Source organism: Rhinopithecus bieti, unplaced genomic scaffold (genome assembly GCF_001698545.2).
Source record: "Rhinopithecus bieti isolate Rb0 unplaced genomic scaffold, ASM169854v2 scaffold_71, whole genome shotgun sequence".
In the NCBI taxonomy this organism is placed as follows: domain Eukaryota; kingdom Metazoa; phylum Chordata; class Mammalia; order Primates; family Cercopithecidae; genus Rhinopithecus; species Rhinopithecus bieti.
The window spans coordinates 146,548-163,127 of NW_016803101.1; the positions used below are offsets into that span (position 1 = coordinate 146,548).

At 36.0% G+C, this 16,580-nt stretch overlaps 1 protein-coding gene across 1 annotated transcript in view; it reads right to left on the reverse strand.

The window, feature by feature from the left end:
* PSIP1 (PC4 and SRSF1 interacting protein 1) overlaps positions 1-16,580 on the reverse strand; it is a 52,862-nt gene that overhangs the window by 4,690 nt on the left and 31,592 nt on the right. Inside the window, 9 exon segments of the mRNA XM_017890980.1 lie at positions 132-269; positions 272-344; positions 455-556; positions 766-836; positions 1,429-1,484; positions 4,125-4,243; positions 5,457-5,685; positions 10,234-10,309; positions 11,331-11,427. Of these exon segments, the coding sequence (XP_017746469.1) occupies positions 132-269; positions 272-344; positions 455-556; positions 766-836; positions 1,429-1,484; positions 4,125-4,243; positions 5,457-5,685; positions 10,234-10,309; positions 11,331-11,427 (961 nt within the window).

Below are 16,580 nucleotides of genomic sequence, written 5' to 3' on the forward strand. Positions count from 1 at the left end.
TTTCACCATTTTGCCTATGTATACTTTTTCTGTGGGATTAACACTGAAACTATGCATCAAAGCCATTTTTAAAAGCAGTCGTGGCAAATGGTTTAAAACTGGCGTGAAATTGTTGGCTTTTTATCACATACCTGTTTGTTCCTTTTCTAGCTTTTTGTTTGGCCCTTTCTTCCCTTGATCTTTGGTTTTATTCGCTTCCTCATGCTGTCTTTGTTCAGCAAGAGATTTATTCAGCACTTGTGTGATCACGGAATCTCCTTCACCAACCAAAACATGTTCTTAAACTTGTTATACAACATTGTAGACTTTTCCATGATAACCTGACTAACTTTGAATCGTCGTATCTGAGAAAACAATATACATTCATCATAATTGTTTGCCTAATTGGTTTAAATAATTTTTAAATGAAGTAATGACAAAATTCAAAGAATCTACATGACTTGAAATCACTTACTTTTTTGAGTGTAGTAATCATCTCTGTGTGTTTCTGAGCTTGTTGCATTGTGACCTGAAGTGAAGCAAGTTCATCCAAGGCCTCAATGCATCGGTTCACATCCTTCATGACAAAACAGTAATTTCATAGCTGTTAATTATCATAATACTTATAATCTGTTTCTAAAGATCACTTAAAAAAAAAAAGGTAGTGTAAAATGACCAGTAATTTATCCCTTATCTTAAATTTACATACTCATAAGATCATGTGAGAAAATCAAAGATGAAGCTATAAATGCAGTACTGTAGTTTTAAATGAAGTTAAACACTTACAAGATTATCAATTTTGAGGGAATTTTTAATCTCAGCATGTATCCTTTGAAGTCGAGAATCCATTGATGTTTCTATAAATTAAAATGTGAAAAACAGTGAACAGTTTTTCCAAAACCAGTATTTCTGTATATAGGCTAAGTATAATGAATTAGTGGACTCAAAAAAAAAAATTCTCAGTAATCTTTACTAAGAAGCTTACAGATACACACAACAGCTTAAGTAAGAATAAGTACTTATTGCCATTTTTAGCGTCTGGATGCGAAAAGCAACATGCAGTATAAAAGCACAAAACCACCACCTGACTGCGTTTTTTCTACAATGAATAGTCTGCATATGATAATTCCTCTGCTCTCCAGTCCCTAAACACCTGCTTTTCCTTATGTTTAACCAAGGGATTTGTCTGAAATGGGAAAGCATCCAGCTTTCAGCAAGTGTACTAAAATTTGACACTGTCAAATAATTAATGAGCATTGAAGACAACTTAAGTTCACTTGATTATGCTTAAAATACAATGCAATTTATATAAAGCCCATTAGGGATTTGAAAAAGTATTTGTAGGATATGAGTATGAAATGATTCCAAAACCAATACACGAAAAGTTATGTCTATATAACTTCCTTTCCATGTATAATTTTATGTATCTTAGAAAGCGAAATAACTAACCTCGCTTCTTCTCCACTTTCTTAACTTCTGGCTTCTTTCCTTCATCTTTATTCTGCCTATCAAATGTTAACACAAATATTTCAAAACATTGGAACTTTGTGACTGATTACTAAATGCCCACAATCCCTATGCAAAAACTAAAAATGTTTTCCTTAAAACAAGTAATAACCTAGACTGCAAAGGAACTGACTGTAGGAATTGAATGGTGCAGTTCCATAGCATAAATATAAGCAAAACTCAAATTAACATGCTAAATTAAATCATATCTAACTTTTCAGTGACATCATAGTGTGTTGCTAGAAGAACAATTTCAGGGTCACTGGACAAATAGGCCACAATGGGAAGATAATACCTATAAAATATTTAATGGCTTCTACATCAATTCTTTTTAAAAGCCGTATGTTAAAATAGACCAATTTAATTGTTGTGCATGTAACACGTAGATAAATGAGTTTTGAAGTTAGCTTTAAGGTTAAATAGATGTAAGATACCATTTTTTTTGGGGGGGGCCAATATATCAAACTTGAATGACGTCCAGTAACATTCACTAACGTTTCACAAATTAAAAGGTACCATTTTGTTGTCAATCAGCGAAAATCAGCCAACTTAAAATTAAAATCTATAATTTCTAGTATGCTTAGGCTTAGAGTTCAGGCCCCATATTATTGAAGACAAGTTCAAATAGACAGAGAACAAAAAATAGCCTAAAAATCATTTTTTTTTAAAAAAAAACTTTATTTTGAAAAATTTTGGTTAGCAGTTTCATTTTTTTCTTAAGCAGTCTACTAACTGTTTAATCTCTCAGGATTAAAAAAACATTTATTAAGATTCTAAAGAATTAAACAACAAAGGAATGTCAAGGGAAGGGCCCCATTCTCAGGGGATATAACTGCTATTCCAGTTTAATAACTAGCTTCAAAACAAAATGAATTTTTATATTTTCTAAATGAATAATGTACAACCACCATCTTCGTCTGAGCTTATTACTTTAAAACACAAAGCTTCATTTTAAGCTTGGTTAAAAAAAGAAAAAACAGGAATGATGGCCGACCTTAGTATGTAGTGTGTACCTTACATGAAATTTGTTAACAATCATAACACAGTAATGCCATTAATAATGAAGTCCTCAATTTAGAATCTGGAACATTCTTCCATCAATGGGGGGAAGGGGGAAATTCAGTCCAATGAGTCTGTCTCAAGATCTTCATCTCTTGTTTGCTCCACTTGTATTCTCTTTTCAGTAACTGGATTAATGCTTTGAGCCCAAAATGAGATATATTTTTTATTACTGTAGATTACATGTTGTTTGGCTGGGAATACAATACAATAAACTTTATTTTGCATAATGCATTTCACACAAGCTGCATCTGAAATGCTTTACAGAGCAAAACTGTCCAAGTACAAAGTTTTGTAATAACAGGAGAAGGAAAGAAAACACAAATATTAGAATTTGAGAAAGTTACATTGGAGGACATTCAAAAGAAACTGAAATACATAAAGTTAACTTTAAGATACTAAAGAAGGGTTGTGCTATGTATACTAATAACAACTAATTTTATATCTTAATTTTGGGAGCACAATAAAGTCAAAAGCAACAAACAGTCCAACAGCTTTTCAGTGAAAAGACAGAATAGAAAATGATAGGTGACAAAGAATAACTTAAATATTTACAGAAGTGCTTAAAGTCTAACAGATTAGAGGGAATAATATTTTTGAGCTTTAGATAAGTTATTTAAATTACTCCCTCAAGGAGCTAAAACTACTTGTATATCCTCCAAACTAAGAAAGCAGAGTAAAACACTGTACTTGTCAAGAAAGACTTTGGCTTACGGATATATTATATAAAGAAAAAGAGTACAAAATTATTGAAGAATCGTTTCACTGCTCATGATTAACTTTGTCTTATTGACCTAGAGCATGTTTTAAAAATCACCTCACTAAAACAACAAAAAAAACAAAGTTTAGTCAGAATGTAAGACGCTTCACGAGGAAAGAAAAGCATGTCAGAGAAAGAACTCAGAAGTGACAGTCTAAAGGTAACTAGGAAAGCAAATGTAATAAAGACACGAAGTCTGTTTATTATCATTGCTATTACTTTTCCTTCTAGTAATAAAATTATATAATAAGGGGAAAGAAATTCCCCATGGCAAGTATGGTCTCTATCAAAATTTAAGAGAAAACAGCTTTGAATTTGATTTATATTGCACATATATAATAATGCACACCCTGTCAGCCTTTAGATTTACTTTTACTGGCTTCCTGGGTTTCCAAATGTGCTTTTGTTACTTTTGCTGGTCTTTAGGGTGAGGCCTGCTTGGTGGTGTGGTGAATAAGGGTATTTCCTGCATTCTTTCTCCACCAGTATATTATCAACCCTCTTTCTATATGTATTATATCATACAAACAAATAGTAGAGGATGAATACACTTCTTGCAAAGCCACTATCAAATCCTATCTGCGCTTTGTTTAAATTCAAAAATAATTTACAGAGTGACAGCCTGAGTCAATTTCATCCTCTCAGAAAAGAATGAAGCCTGAAATAAGATCATCATCATATACTGAAGATTTTTCTAACACATGGGAAAAGTCACTTCTTCAAAAGGCTTCATAAAGTCTGGAAAATGAAAGTCTATTATTTAAAATTCCATGCTAGCCTTTAAAAGAACCCAAAATTTAGGGAAAAAAAAAATACTTACTGCTCAGTTTCCATTTGTTCCTCTTGCTTGCGTTTTCGATCTGCTGCTTCTTTCTCATGTTGGCCTTTCAGCATATTCCTTCGGTGAGCAGTCTGAAAGTTCCTCCCACCTTTTCTCTTCTGTTTTGAGAATTAGGATGGTTTCAGTTAACTGTAAAGTCAGTGACTAGTGCTTACGGAATTACAACCTTGTGAAAAGCAGCAGCTAGTTTTTAAAAAAGGGATGAATACTCAAATTAGCAACCTAAAAAGAGTCTTTGAATTACACCTATCTCTGCAAGTTTAACTTTGATTAATGACTGTGAAATAATCATCTTGTTTTATGCCCGGCTATAGGAGTGATGTCCTTTGGATAAAATGTAGTATAGTCTCTCTGTTTGCCTCTCTACAGAGTGAGTTCACTTGAGTACTGACAAGCACACTACATGACCTATCCAGTTTTAAATTTTGGTTTCTAAAAGATTAAGAAATGAGCCAAAATCAGATAAAACGAACAAAAGATTTGCATGACCTGGATCTGTAAATCTCTAAGGCTATACACAAAATTTTATTTTCTGCACAAAAGGATACACAGCTTTAGGAAGATTCCCAACCACTATGGCGTCCAAATAAAGTTACATACCACTGATAAAATGTACAATAGGCCTAAAGAATGTTAAGAATTTCTTGGGGTAAATAACAAAATCTCTATATAAATCCACCTCTTTTGTCTTCACTGGGTACAGCCTATTTCATTTCCTCTACCTTTTCTAGACAGATGGAGTTATTGGAAAGGTACTGTTTACTTAATTTCCAGATCATAATTGTAAAACATAAATTTAGAGAACAGACAATAAAGAGACATTTTAAATATGCTTTGTAACATAGCTAATTCAAGTCTATTCAAAAACGTGAACAAATTCAGTTTAACTGCCACTGATATTTATAGACTTCTCCAAAATATTAAAAGCTCCTTAACTAGGTAAAGATTAAGAAATACATAAACGGCCAGGTGTGGAGCCTGTAATCCAGGCACTTTGGGAGGCCAAGGTGGGAGGATCATCTGAGGTCAGGAGTTCGAGACCAGCCTGGCCAAGATTGCAAAACCTCGTCTCCACTAAAAATACAATAATTAGCCGGTAATGGTGGCACACGCCTGTACTTCCAGCTACTCAGGAGGCTGAGGCTGGAGAATCACTTGAATCCAGGAGGCAGAGGTTACAGTGAGCCAAGATTGCGCCACTGTACTCCAGCCTAAGCAACACAGCGAGACTCCATCTCAAAAAAAGAAAAGAAAAAAATATACATAAAAACTAAGAATAGAACAGCCATTTTATATATGTAGACTTTATACCTTTTCACCTTCTTGATCATCTCCTTCTTCTTCAGAATCGGAGGTTGATGTAACCCCTGTTTTAGCTAGATTTTTCCTTTTTGATTCAACTTCTTTCTTCCCCTCTTTTTTGTCTGGCTCTTTTCTTGGCTTATCTTCCTCCTTCTGGCCCTCTTCATCCTTCTTAAGCTGCTTTTTAGGTTGTTTTTCCTCTTGCCCCTTTTTCTTACTTTTGTCCTCTTCAGTAATGCTATTTCAGAGAACATAACAATGTATATTTGTCATTCAACTATATTCTCCCAGTCAAGTGAACAGTATTTTAGGTATCAGTAAGCTATAATTTTTAATTTAAAGGCAAATCTAAAACAACCTAAAGTAAAACAGAGTGTCTTCACTATCCAATCATAAAAGGAATTCTGTCATAGAACATCCTTTTGGTATAAATTAGAAGATATAAGTTGGGCAGATCCCTGGCTCTTATCGAACTTAAATTCTACATATTTGTAAGAATAAATTATGTTTAAAAAGTAGACACACTGGGAGAAATGGAATTGCGGAAGTGAAATCAAATACGGTCATTTTAGAACTCACAGAAATATTCTTTGCAGGGTAAAAAGGTCGCAACTTAAGCATATAATGATAAATACATAGCCAATTAAGCATGTTTTCAGACAGTGCTGTGCTGACTAGCACCTAAGTATTCCCATCATCACTGAATTTCACAGAGACCACTAAAACAAGAGAAACTACCTAAACTGCTCAATAATCCTAATTACTGCTGCATATTTATGCAAGTTGATACTACAGAAATAGGCTCTAAGAGAATCAAATTATGCAAATACTAACCACATAATTACTTTTATGGTTGATACATATTCTTCCAAAACAATTCCTTTATAAATAAATACTTCACTTAAAGCTCGAATAAGCTGTTTAAAACTATAACTTTTACTGTCCAAAGAATTTCATTGAGATTTTCACAAATTATTCAGTTAAATCAATGAATTTGAGAGCTCGAAGAGACTTATCATTCAGTTTAACCTCTTCCATTTGACAGATGAGAAAATGATGATGCAAAAGGTCAAATAACAAGCCCAGTATCTGAATTCCAAATCCATTAACCTCTTTCCAGACAAGTGATTCCCTGACCACTTAAGAACTATTAAGTTGGAAGAGAAGAAATTTACTTTTGCCCCTTTAGAAACTTTTTATTACATAATTATCATTGGGTATGCTTATTTTCTAATGGTCCTATGGGTTTCATCCTTTCAACTTTAGCCTCTCTGTGATTAAAACCATCCTTTTAATAAATGAAAGTAAAAGCATGCAAGTGAAACTATTTGCTTTCTTCAGGATATCCATTGATGTAAATATTCTGATAATCAGTGTCCTAAAAATGGGACTAGAGTCCCATTTAAAAAGGCATTTCTGTGTCTCTTAAACAATACTGGCCAACTACTTTTCCCAAAATGTTACACCTGTATGGAAGGAAATAGCTATGAAAAATAGAAATACCATTTGACCCAGCAAATCTGCTTCTAACAATGTATCCTAACCAATATATTTGCATTATGTACAAAAGAACAGATGACAATGTTTTTAAAATCGTGTATCAATACATAGGATAGATCTTAAGAATTATAAAACATATACAGTGGGATACCATACAGCACGTCTTTAAAAGTGACTTTAAGGATTTATTTTAAAATTTATCCTAAGGTCATAAAAAAGATTATTTCAAGGTGTGAAATAATCTTTGTGCCAAAACAAATAATTTGCATAAACATGACTATCACTGCTTGCTACCAATCAGTCTTTTCCCAGTGGTTCTTCCATAAAATACAGACTTGTGACAATTTCCCTTTTTAGTAGTTGAAGAGATATTAGCAAAGTTGTATTTGTAAATTTCTTAATATTTTAGTATGTTAATATAAGCAAAGACTAATGTAAACACAACCCCAAATACTTCAGTAGGCTTTAACAAACATTTCTGAGGATTGTGAGTTGGTTTTTAGCTCTTCTGGGCTCTGTTTTACTGTCGTGTCACATCAGTACCCATGGCAAAGAGACGCTAAGAGATACATGGTGTTCTAATGGTGAAGAGCAGAAGTTTAAAAAGAGCTTATACAGTTTAGTTCTGCACTCCATTGAGTATGTGCCCAGATACACAACCAAGAGTAGTTACAACTCACACTCAGCCTACGTACAGCATGAATAAGAAATAAATGTTGTAAAGGCTACTGCTGTTTTAGGGTTGTCCATTGCCTCAGGAAAAAGCTCACTAATAGAGAAACGGACACCAGGACCAAAAACCTAAAACATGTAGTGACTTGCTTTGGGGCTGGGAGACTGCAAACCCTAATAGGTTATTATACAATGGGTAAAACCATTGGACAGTAGCACAAATAAGAAAATATATTCAATGAACTTGTGGCTTTGGATGAAGAAGTTTCAAAATGCAGTACCAGCAGTGTGAAATGACCATCAAGATACATCTGATAGTGTTCAAGAAAGAGATATGTTCAAAAAAGATTAGCCTATTTTCAAGTAAGGACGTAGGACTTTTGAACAGGGTGATAGCCTGAGTCAAAGACCCTGAGTCAAAGGGTATAGCTGCAGCTGCAGTCTTTAAGAATTAAAACTGGACTTCCTTAATCCTTCACATGGACAAACGATTCCTGAGGGATGGTTTCTCAGAAAAACTTACAAACTCAAAGTATCTATTATTAAATATATAAAGATGAGCATGTCTGAGAAAAGCCTTACGAATAATTGCACAGGAAGCTGACCAGAATTAAACACACATACAAAAGTATTATATTACCAAAAATGACACCAGACTGCATCAAGAGAAAGTGAGATAAGGATAAGTTCCTAAAAAGGAACACTGGGCCCTCAGATTATATGGTCTGAAAGTAGGCTGAGAAAGCTGCTCAGCTGATAAGCAGGGCGGTGTTTTCCAATGACCTTTTCAGATGCAACAAAGGATGATACTGAAAAAGTAGAGAAGTTCCAGAGGAATCAGTCAAAAGCCATGAATACAAACGGAGTGGGAAGCATACTCCCAGGGAAAACTGGGACCTAATCAGGGAACACTAATTATATCCAAAATAGAGGGATCTCACAATATTTTCCCAGCAGAATTTCAGACTTCCAAGGGAATAATGACTGCAAACTCACCTGTTAAGTACCCAATTTCTTAATTCCACTACAATAAAGTATATTGTATTTTTTCTGCCACTATTTTTAAAAATTGACAGGTAAAAATTCTATGTGTTTATGGTATGCAACACAATGTTCTGATGTATGTATACATTGTGGAATGGCTAAATCAAGCTATTTAATGTACTACCTACCTCACATACGTATTTTTATTTTGTGATGAGAACCCTTAAAGTCCACTCTGTCAGTAATTTTCAAGTATACAATATATTGTTATGTGCCACTATTTTTCAAAGTAAATACAGACCGGCAGTAAAACTCTTTAAATATATTTTGGTTGAAACATACCAATTCTCTAATAGTGTTCTACAATTAGAATTTTCTATAATCAGTTCATTCACAACAATGTAAATCTATGCTTAATAGACATACCCCACTTAAGCCTTTCAAATCTTTAAACACAATAGCCATAAAAAGTTTTTCTCCTTTGTCTAAATATACTGTATTCCTTCTGGCAAAGATGCCCAAAAAAAAGCCAAAGTAAAAAGGATCCAAGTAGAAAAGGCAGCAAAGGAAAAACGCAAAAAAAAAAAACACTCCTATTTCCTGGATAACTGGATAATTATTCTGAAATGCTTTAAAATTAAATTTACATACAAAATTATTTTAGCCCATTTTTAAATAAAGCACCTATTCTGGAGGAGATTAAAAAAAAGATCTGGGCCGGGCGCGGTGGCTCAAGCCTGTAATCTCAGCACTTTGGGAGGCCGAGACGGGTGGATCACGAGGTCAGGAGATCGAGACCATCCTGGCTAAGACAGTGAAACCCCGTCTCTACTAAAAAATACAAAAAAAAAAAAAAAAACTAGCCGAGCGCGGTGGCGGGCGCCTGTAGTCCCAGCTACGCGGGAGGCTAAGGCAGGAGAATGGCGTAAACCCAGGAGGCAGAGCTTGCAGTGAGCCAAGATCTGGCCACTGCATTCCAGCCTGGGCGACAGAGCGAAACTCGTCTCCAAAAAAAAAAAAAGATCTGTAGGCTAGCCACAGTGGCTCACGCCTATAATCCCAGCACTCTGGGAGGATAAGGTGGGAGAATTGTCTGAGCCCAGGAGTTTGAGACCAGCCTGGGAAAGATGAGACCAGTCTCACGAAAAAAAATTAGCCAGGTTTGGTGGCACACGCCTGTGGTCCCAGCTACTTGGGAGGCTCAAGTGGGAAGATCCCTTGAGCTCAGGAGTTTGAGGTTACAGTGTGTGACTGCACCACTGCACTACAGCCTGGGTGACAGAGTGAAACCCCATCTTAAAAAAAAAAAATTTTTTTTTGACATTGCTTCAAATATGTCTAAAATTCCTGAAACATACCATCTTGCCCAATTTCTCTATTATATATTTTACCTTGTATTATCTAAGTATCTATATCAATTGATATACCCAAAAGTCTTAATTAATGAAATGATAAACAGCCATTCCTTACCAATTTTACTTTACAAAATTTTCGTTTTTTCTGTAATTTTAAGAAATATCAAAATAACAAACATCCTGTAAGAGAAAACTGATAAAAACGCAGAGATATGTGCTTGTTTAAAGTCAAATGTCTCATTTATTGCATAATTATACATTAAAAATAAACTCACATGTCACTCTCTGAAGGACAGGGTTGTTTTACCATTTTGGGTCTGCCTCTTGGTTTTGGAATCTTGACTTCTGTAGCTAATATACACATGGAGAAAAAATCAGTAACTACTAGTTTCTAGTTAAGATACAAATCTGATATAAATATTAGAAATGATACATACTATATAAGAATATAAGTAGCTTATTAGATACAATTATTGCTAAATTTAAAAAACACCTCCCCACCATGGTTCAAATGAGCAACAACAAAAAATTTATAAAGAGGTAAACTGAGTAATCCTCAATTTGTCCTTATTATGACTGAGAGGGCTTAAAACATTTTTCTCTATCATTTTGACAGTAATGTCACAAAATTCAACTTTAGAATAGGAAGCAGCACATTTATATTTAATATTCGTATACATATTATATATAATATTACTTATGCAGTTACATATCTTTGGAAGTTCGTATCAGAATTCACTGAGTTTCCTAGCACTATTTTATCCACTACAATATTAAACTCCAAAATATTATGTAAATAAAAAAATTTTTTTTTCTTGATATTACTCATCTTACCCCCCATTTTCAGTAAGAATCCTAGTAAAAAGTAGAAAAAAATTCAATTTTGGTTTTGTTTTACTTTGTATTAGGAAGATCTTTCCAAAATATTTCCAATTTGCCAAATTAAGAAAATACTTTTCCAGAGCTGCATACTGGAAAATCAAAATCCCTATCAACAGAGAACGCAAAATTTAAAATATTAATGGCTTTAATCAAATGCTATTTCTCACTCTCTGATTATAACTCCATTTTGAAATCTTAGGACTCTTAAGTGAAAGGTAAAATAAACCCATTATTCATGATAATTTTAACCTCACCATAGCCTCTCTCACCACTATTTAGGGAAAACATAACAGCGATAAAGCAAAGTTTATTTCAAATTTAAATACTTTGAAACAGAGCACAAATCATGTTTATCTCCTTTGAAATCTGTATATTACACACAATCAATTGCCTATTCGCTTCATTCCAAAATATTTGAGGCAGCAACACTTTAAATGGACTGGAATATTAATCACAAGCCAAACAGATATTTAAACATCAGTAATCCTACCTGCAGGTCGTCCTCTTTTAGGACTCACTTTTAGATTAACAGATGCTGCTGCTGTTGTCACTACTCCTGCCTCCTCAGTTTCTACTTGTTTTTCTGCCTGAATTACAAAAATTTAATTAACTTATTTAGCAAGTAGTAGGCACTCAGAAAGTTTAATTCCATGGCAAAACTATGCCAGTCTACGGCAACGTGAATTCAAGTACAGATATAACCGCTATATGATCTTTGTTATTTTTCAACAATCAGAGTAACATCTTCAAACTTAGTTTATAACTCTAATAAACAATTCTTAAAAATTAACTTTCTTAGAAATGAAGTCATTTGTAAAATAAAGCTAATATTCTTGATGCAATATGGAGAACAAAGTATGTGATTACACTGCAACTAACACACTGCTTTTTCTAATTCTTCGTTCATATAGACACGTTTTATTTCTAAACTGAGACTGTGACCTAACAGTTCTCCTCTAGGAGTTATTCTTATTTCCCATAAGAAGGGATTTACTACAGCATAGAGTAAGGAATCCCCTGACCATCTGCAAACTCTAATGCCCTTTGATAATTGCTGGTATGACTCTCCTGGAGAGAATGGCCTCAAAAGAGAATCAGTATTATTGATTTAAGCATTAGCATGGAACAAAGGTTAATAACCACAAATTAGAAACGAAATGTAAACATGAGGCAGCAGTTGGTACTGATCATAACTGCAAGAGGAGGAAAGAGAGAGACCAAAGGAGATGGGCTCCTTTCCCCTCTCCCCCAACTCTCTAGAATTCAGCATTAACTGTATCACTAAAGATATAAGCAAGGCACTCAAAAACATGCATAATCCAATCTCATTGATTAAAAAAATTAAAAATTGCCTTTTCATCAATGATTTGATTTGTAAACATAATGCCCAGTGTTGGTAAGCAGGCGGAGAAGCATTCATACATTGACTATCAATGATCAATAAGCTGGTACCAATAAATACTTTATGATAAAGAGCATAATTATGAATGAGTATTGGCAATATAGAATGTGCTAATCTCTATATAGGGCTGGACACAGTGGCTCACACCTGTAATCCCACCACTGGGATCACTTGTGGTTAGGGGTTCGAGACCAGCCTGGCCAACATGATGAAACCCCTTCTCTACTAAAAATACAAAAAATTAATTAGCCAGGCTTGTGGTGCACACCTGTAATCCCAGCTACATGGGAGACTGAGGCAGGAGAATTGCTGGAACTCAGGTGGCAGAGGTTGCAGTGAACCAAGATTCATGCCACTGCATTCCAGCCTGGGTGACAGAGCAAGACTGTCTCAAAAAACAAACAAAAAAAAACCTTTATATGGCAATTCCACTTCTACAAATGTATCCATTTCTTTATTACGTTTTTAAACATTTCTTTTAACAACTGAAACATAATGAAGCATATTAAAAGTATTATTAAAACTCATCTAAGGTAACCCTTGAGTTGTTCTTAGAGAACACTGAAAATTCCTCCCTGAATATTATTAGCTCAGGTTTTATTTCTAGAGTTTTAAGAACTTACAAAGTTGATCTGCCCCAATCCTGATTCAATAGCTCTGAGTCAGGGAACCAGGATTCTTTGTTTTTAAAAAGCTCCCCAGGTAACAAAGCTTAATAACTCAAGACTGAGAGCTCTTTTCCTACTGAGAAGAGGGCATAATTTGGCTAAAATTATAACTGATCAATTCTTTGGTGCAAAGAAGACTCTTCACTTAACTTTCTGCTTTTGGAAATAAATCAAGACACTGAATAAGAATTATAGGTAGGGTTGGGCGCAGTGGCTCATGCCTGTAATCCCACTCAGCACTTTGGGAGGCTGGGGAGAGCAGATCACTTGAGGTCAGGAGTTCAAGACCAGCCTGACCAACAAGGTGAAACCCCATCTCTATTAAAAATGCAAAAATAAGTCAGGCGCCTGTAATCCCAGCTACTCAAGAGGCTAAGTAAGGCAGGAGAATCACTTGAACCCAGGAGGTGGAGATAACAGTGAGCTGAGATCCTGCTACCACACTCCAGCCTGGGCAACACAGCAAGACTCCATCTCAGAAAAAAATAAAAAAGTTAAAAAAAAAAAAAGAATTATAGGTAGAAGAGATGGTTTCTAAGGGGGTACCAATAAGCGTAACAAGTTCATCGATAATAATTAAAGATATATTAACACTAAGAGATCAGCCCTACCATGCATGTGTGTTCACCCAAAATCATGCAAGTCAGAACCATTCCTCATGAAAATAAAATCAGAAATATTTTATCTAAAGAAAGGACCAATGAAGTTATATGAAATACACATATTTAAAGTTTTTTCCACTCTTAGGATATGCTTAAATATTTAAACATCTTAAATGCAAATATTTTACACTACTGACTACAGATTTATTTCTTCCCTATTTTACTTGCTCTGAGACCTCTAACCCTTTATTTTCTCTTCATTTTTAACCCCACTTTCTAGCTCTAACAGCTTCCTTGATCTTAACTAAAAACACGCCACCTCACACGCACACAAAAACCTCATGGGATTACCATTCAAATGCATTCATAAGTCCTCCACATCCTTGTTTTGCTGTATCTGTCCCACAAATCCTCAAGAAAGAGGTTACTATACAATTCTACCTTCTCTGTTCTATTATTCCCAGCTGCTGAGGCCTGCTGGAAAAAAAAAAAAATGTACAAACATGCATTCATTTTATGCAATCTCAGCTGAGATCTCAAAGTCACTTTACCCTCTCTGATCAGGTCTCCTTCTCCCATCAACAGCTGCATAAACACTCAATCCATTCTTCCTGACTTGTACCACATCCAAAGTCTTGCTTTGATGTGGGTAGGGCAGAAGGGAGTAAGGGCCATAGAAAGGAATTCCCTTAATTTCCTAGTGTCCCAAGAAATTTTCAGAGCCTCTTTCATCCCTCCCCTTCAGTGTTAGAGACTGTAACATCCATCTCTTCCTTGTTAAGTCAATTCCTTCAAATGTCCCCTCCATTCTCTCATCCAACACATATTTATGTAAAATAATTTATACTGACTCTACATCTTTGATCTTTCCTAATTTTGCAAAGAAAAAGTCTTAGGGCATCTACTGTCTTTTGTCATTTTAACACTTTCCCTTAGCCATGAAAACCCCTATTAAGTTGCCACATTCTCCTTTCCTTCAAAGATTTCAAAAGCACAGTGTAACTTTACCATTAAACATTTATTCTCTAACCCCTTAATCTAGTTTCTGTCCTTACCATTCAACTAAATGGAGTTCACCTGAAAGTATCCTAGAGGAGCCTATTTGGCAAGTATCTTACTGGGACCCTCTCTAAATCAGGACATTACTGACCACTTCTTCATTCTGGAACGTTCTCCCTTCCCTTGTTTAGCTTGATAGCCTCTTAGATTTTTCTCTTGACAGTTCATTCTCAGCCATAATTTCACAGAGCAACCTTCCCCGCTCTCCATTGTATTCCTTCAGGATTCTGGTTTCTGCATCCTCTCAATAAACAATTCTCCTTTGACCTTATCTATTACCCTGTCTTCATGCCAGAGACTGCATCTGTAACTTACATCTTCTCTCTTTTTGGGGCCAGAACAATATATATGTATAATATGTATCTCTTCAGTCCAATACACACAGGTGCTTCACCTTCCCCTTACTCATGCCTGTGATTCCAAACTAACATCCTCTGCACTCCCAGTAACTAGTTATTCAAGTAAAGACCTTGGAGCCACCTTAGATTCTGCCCCCCGCCTTCACCACCCACTTCTCATCAACCATCAGCTTAACCTCTTTAAGTGCTGTTAAATCCCATCTCTCCTCTACACCACTTAAAAAAAATCTGCTGTAAGATCCTTGTCCTTCCAGTCTCGTGCCAACTCCTTAGAAAGACCTTTTGTAGCCTCGTCGGTTGCCAACTCACTAATTCCCCATTTAGACCCTCTTATTTTAAATATTTATTTTTTGTCTCAAAGTTCAATGGAAACAAAGACCTTGTCTTCTTTATTGACTACTCAAATCCATGCCAAGGCCAGTGAAGTTAGTACTAAAATTCTGAATGAATTTTACAGTGAACTGGTTTCAATGCCCCAATCCAATCCCCATCATTCACACTGCTTTAAAAAAATGATGCATTCTTTGGGAGGCCAAGGGAGGCGGATCACGAGGTCAGGAGTTCAAGACCAGCCTGGCCAACATAGTGAAACCCCGTCTCTACTAAATATACAAAAAATTAGCTGGGTATGGTGGCGGGCGCCTGTAATCCCGGCACTTTGGGAGACAAGAGGTGAGCAGATCACTTGAGGCCAGGAGTTTGAGACCAGCCTGGCCACCATGGTGAAACCCCATCTCTACTAAAAATACAAAAATTAGACAGGCATGGTGGTGCACGTTTGTAATCCCAGCTATTCAGGAGGCTGAGGCAGGAGAATTGCTTGAACCCAGGAGGTAGAGGTTGCAGTGAGCTGAGATCACGCCACTGCACTCCAGTCTGGGTAACAGAATGAGACTCTATATCCAAAAAAAAAAAAAAAAAAATCAAATTTATATTAAAAAAAAGAAAAAAATGAGGCATCACGTTGGGCACAGAGGCTCATGTCTGTAATCCCAGTGCTTTGGGAGGATTACCGGAGGCTGGGAGTTTGAGATAAGCCTAGGCAACAAAGCAAAACCCCATGTCTATAAAAAACTAAAAATAAAAATAAAAAAATAAAAAAATTTGGCCAGGCCGGGTGGCTCATACCCATAATCCCAGCGCTTCAGAAGACTGAGATGGGCGGATCACCTGAGGTCAGGAGTTCAAGACAAGCCTGGCCAACATGGTGAAACCCTGTCTCTATTAAAAACACAAAAATTGGCTGGGCGCGGTGGCTCAAGCCTGTAATCCCAGCACTTTGGGAGGCCGAGACGGGCGGATCACGAGGTCAGGAGATCGAGACCATCCTGGCTAACACGGTGAAACCCCATCTCTACTAAAAAATACAAAAAAACTNTAATCCCAGCACTTCAGGAGACTGAGGCGGGTGGATCACCTAAGGTCAGGAGTTCAAGACAAGCCTGGCCAACATGGTGAAACCCATCTCTACTAAAACACAAAATTGGCTGGGCGCGGTGGCTCAAGCCTGTAATCCCAGCACTTTGGGAGGCCGAGACAGGCGGATCACGAGGTCAGGAGATCGAGACCATCCTGGCTAACACGGTGAAACCCCGTCTCTACTAAAAATACAAAAAACTAGCCGGGCGAGGTGGCGGGCGCCTGTAGTCC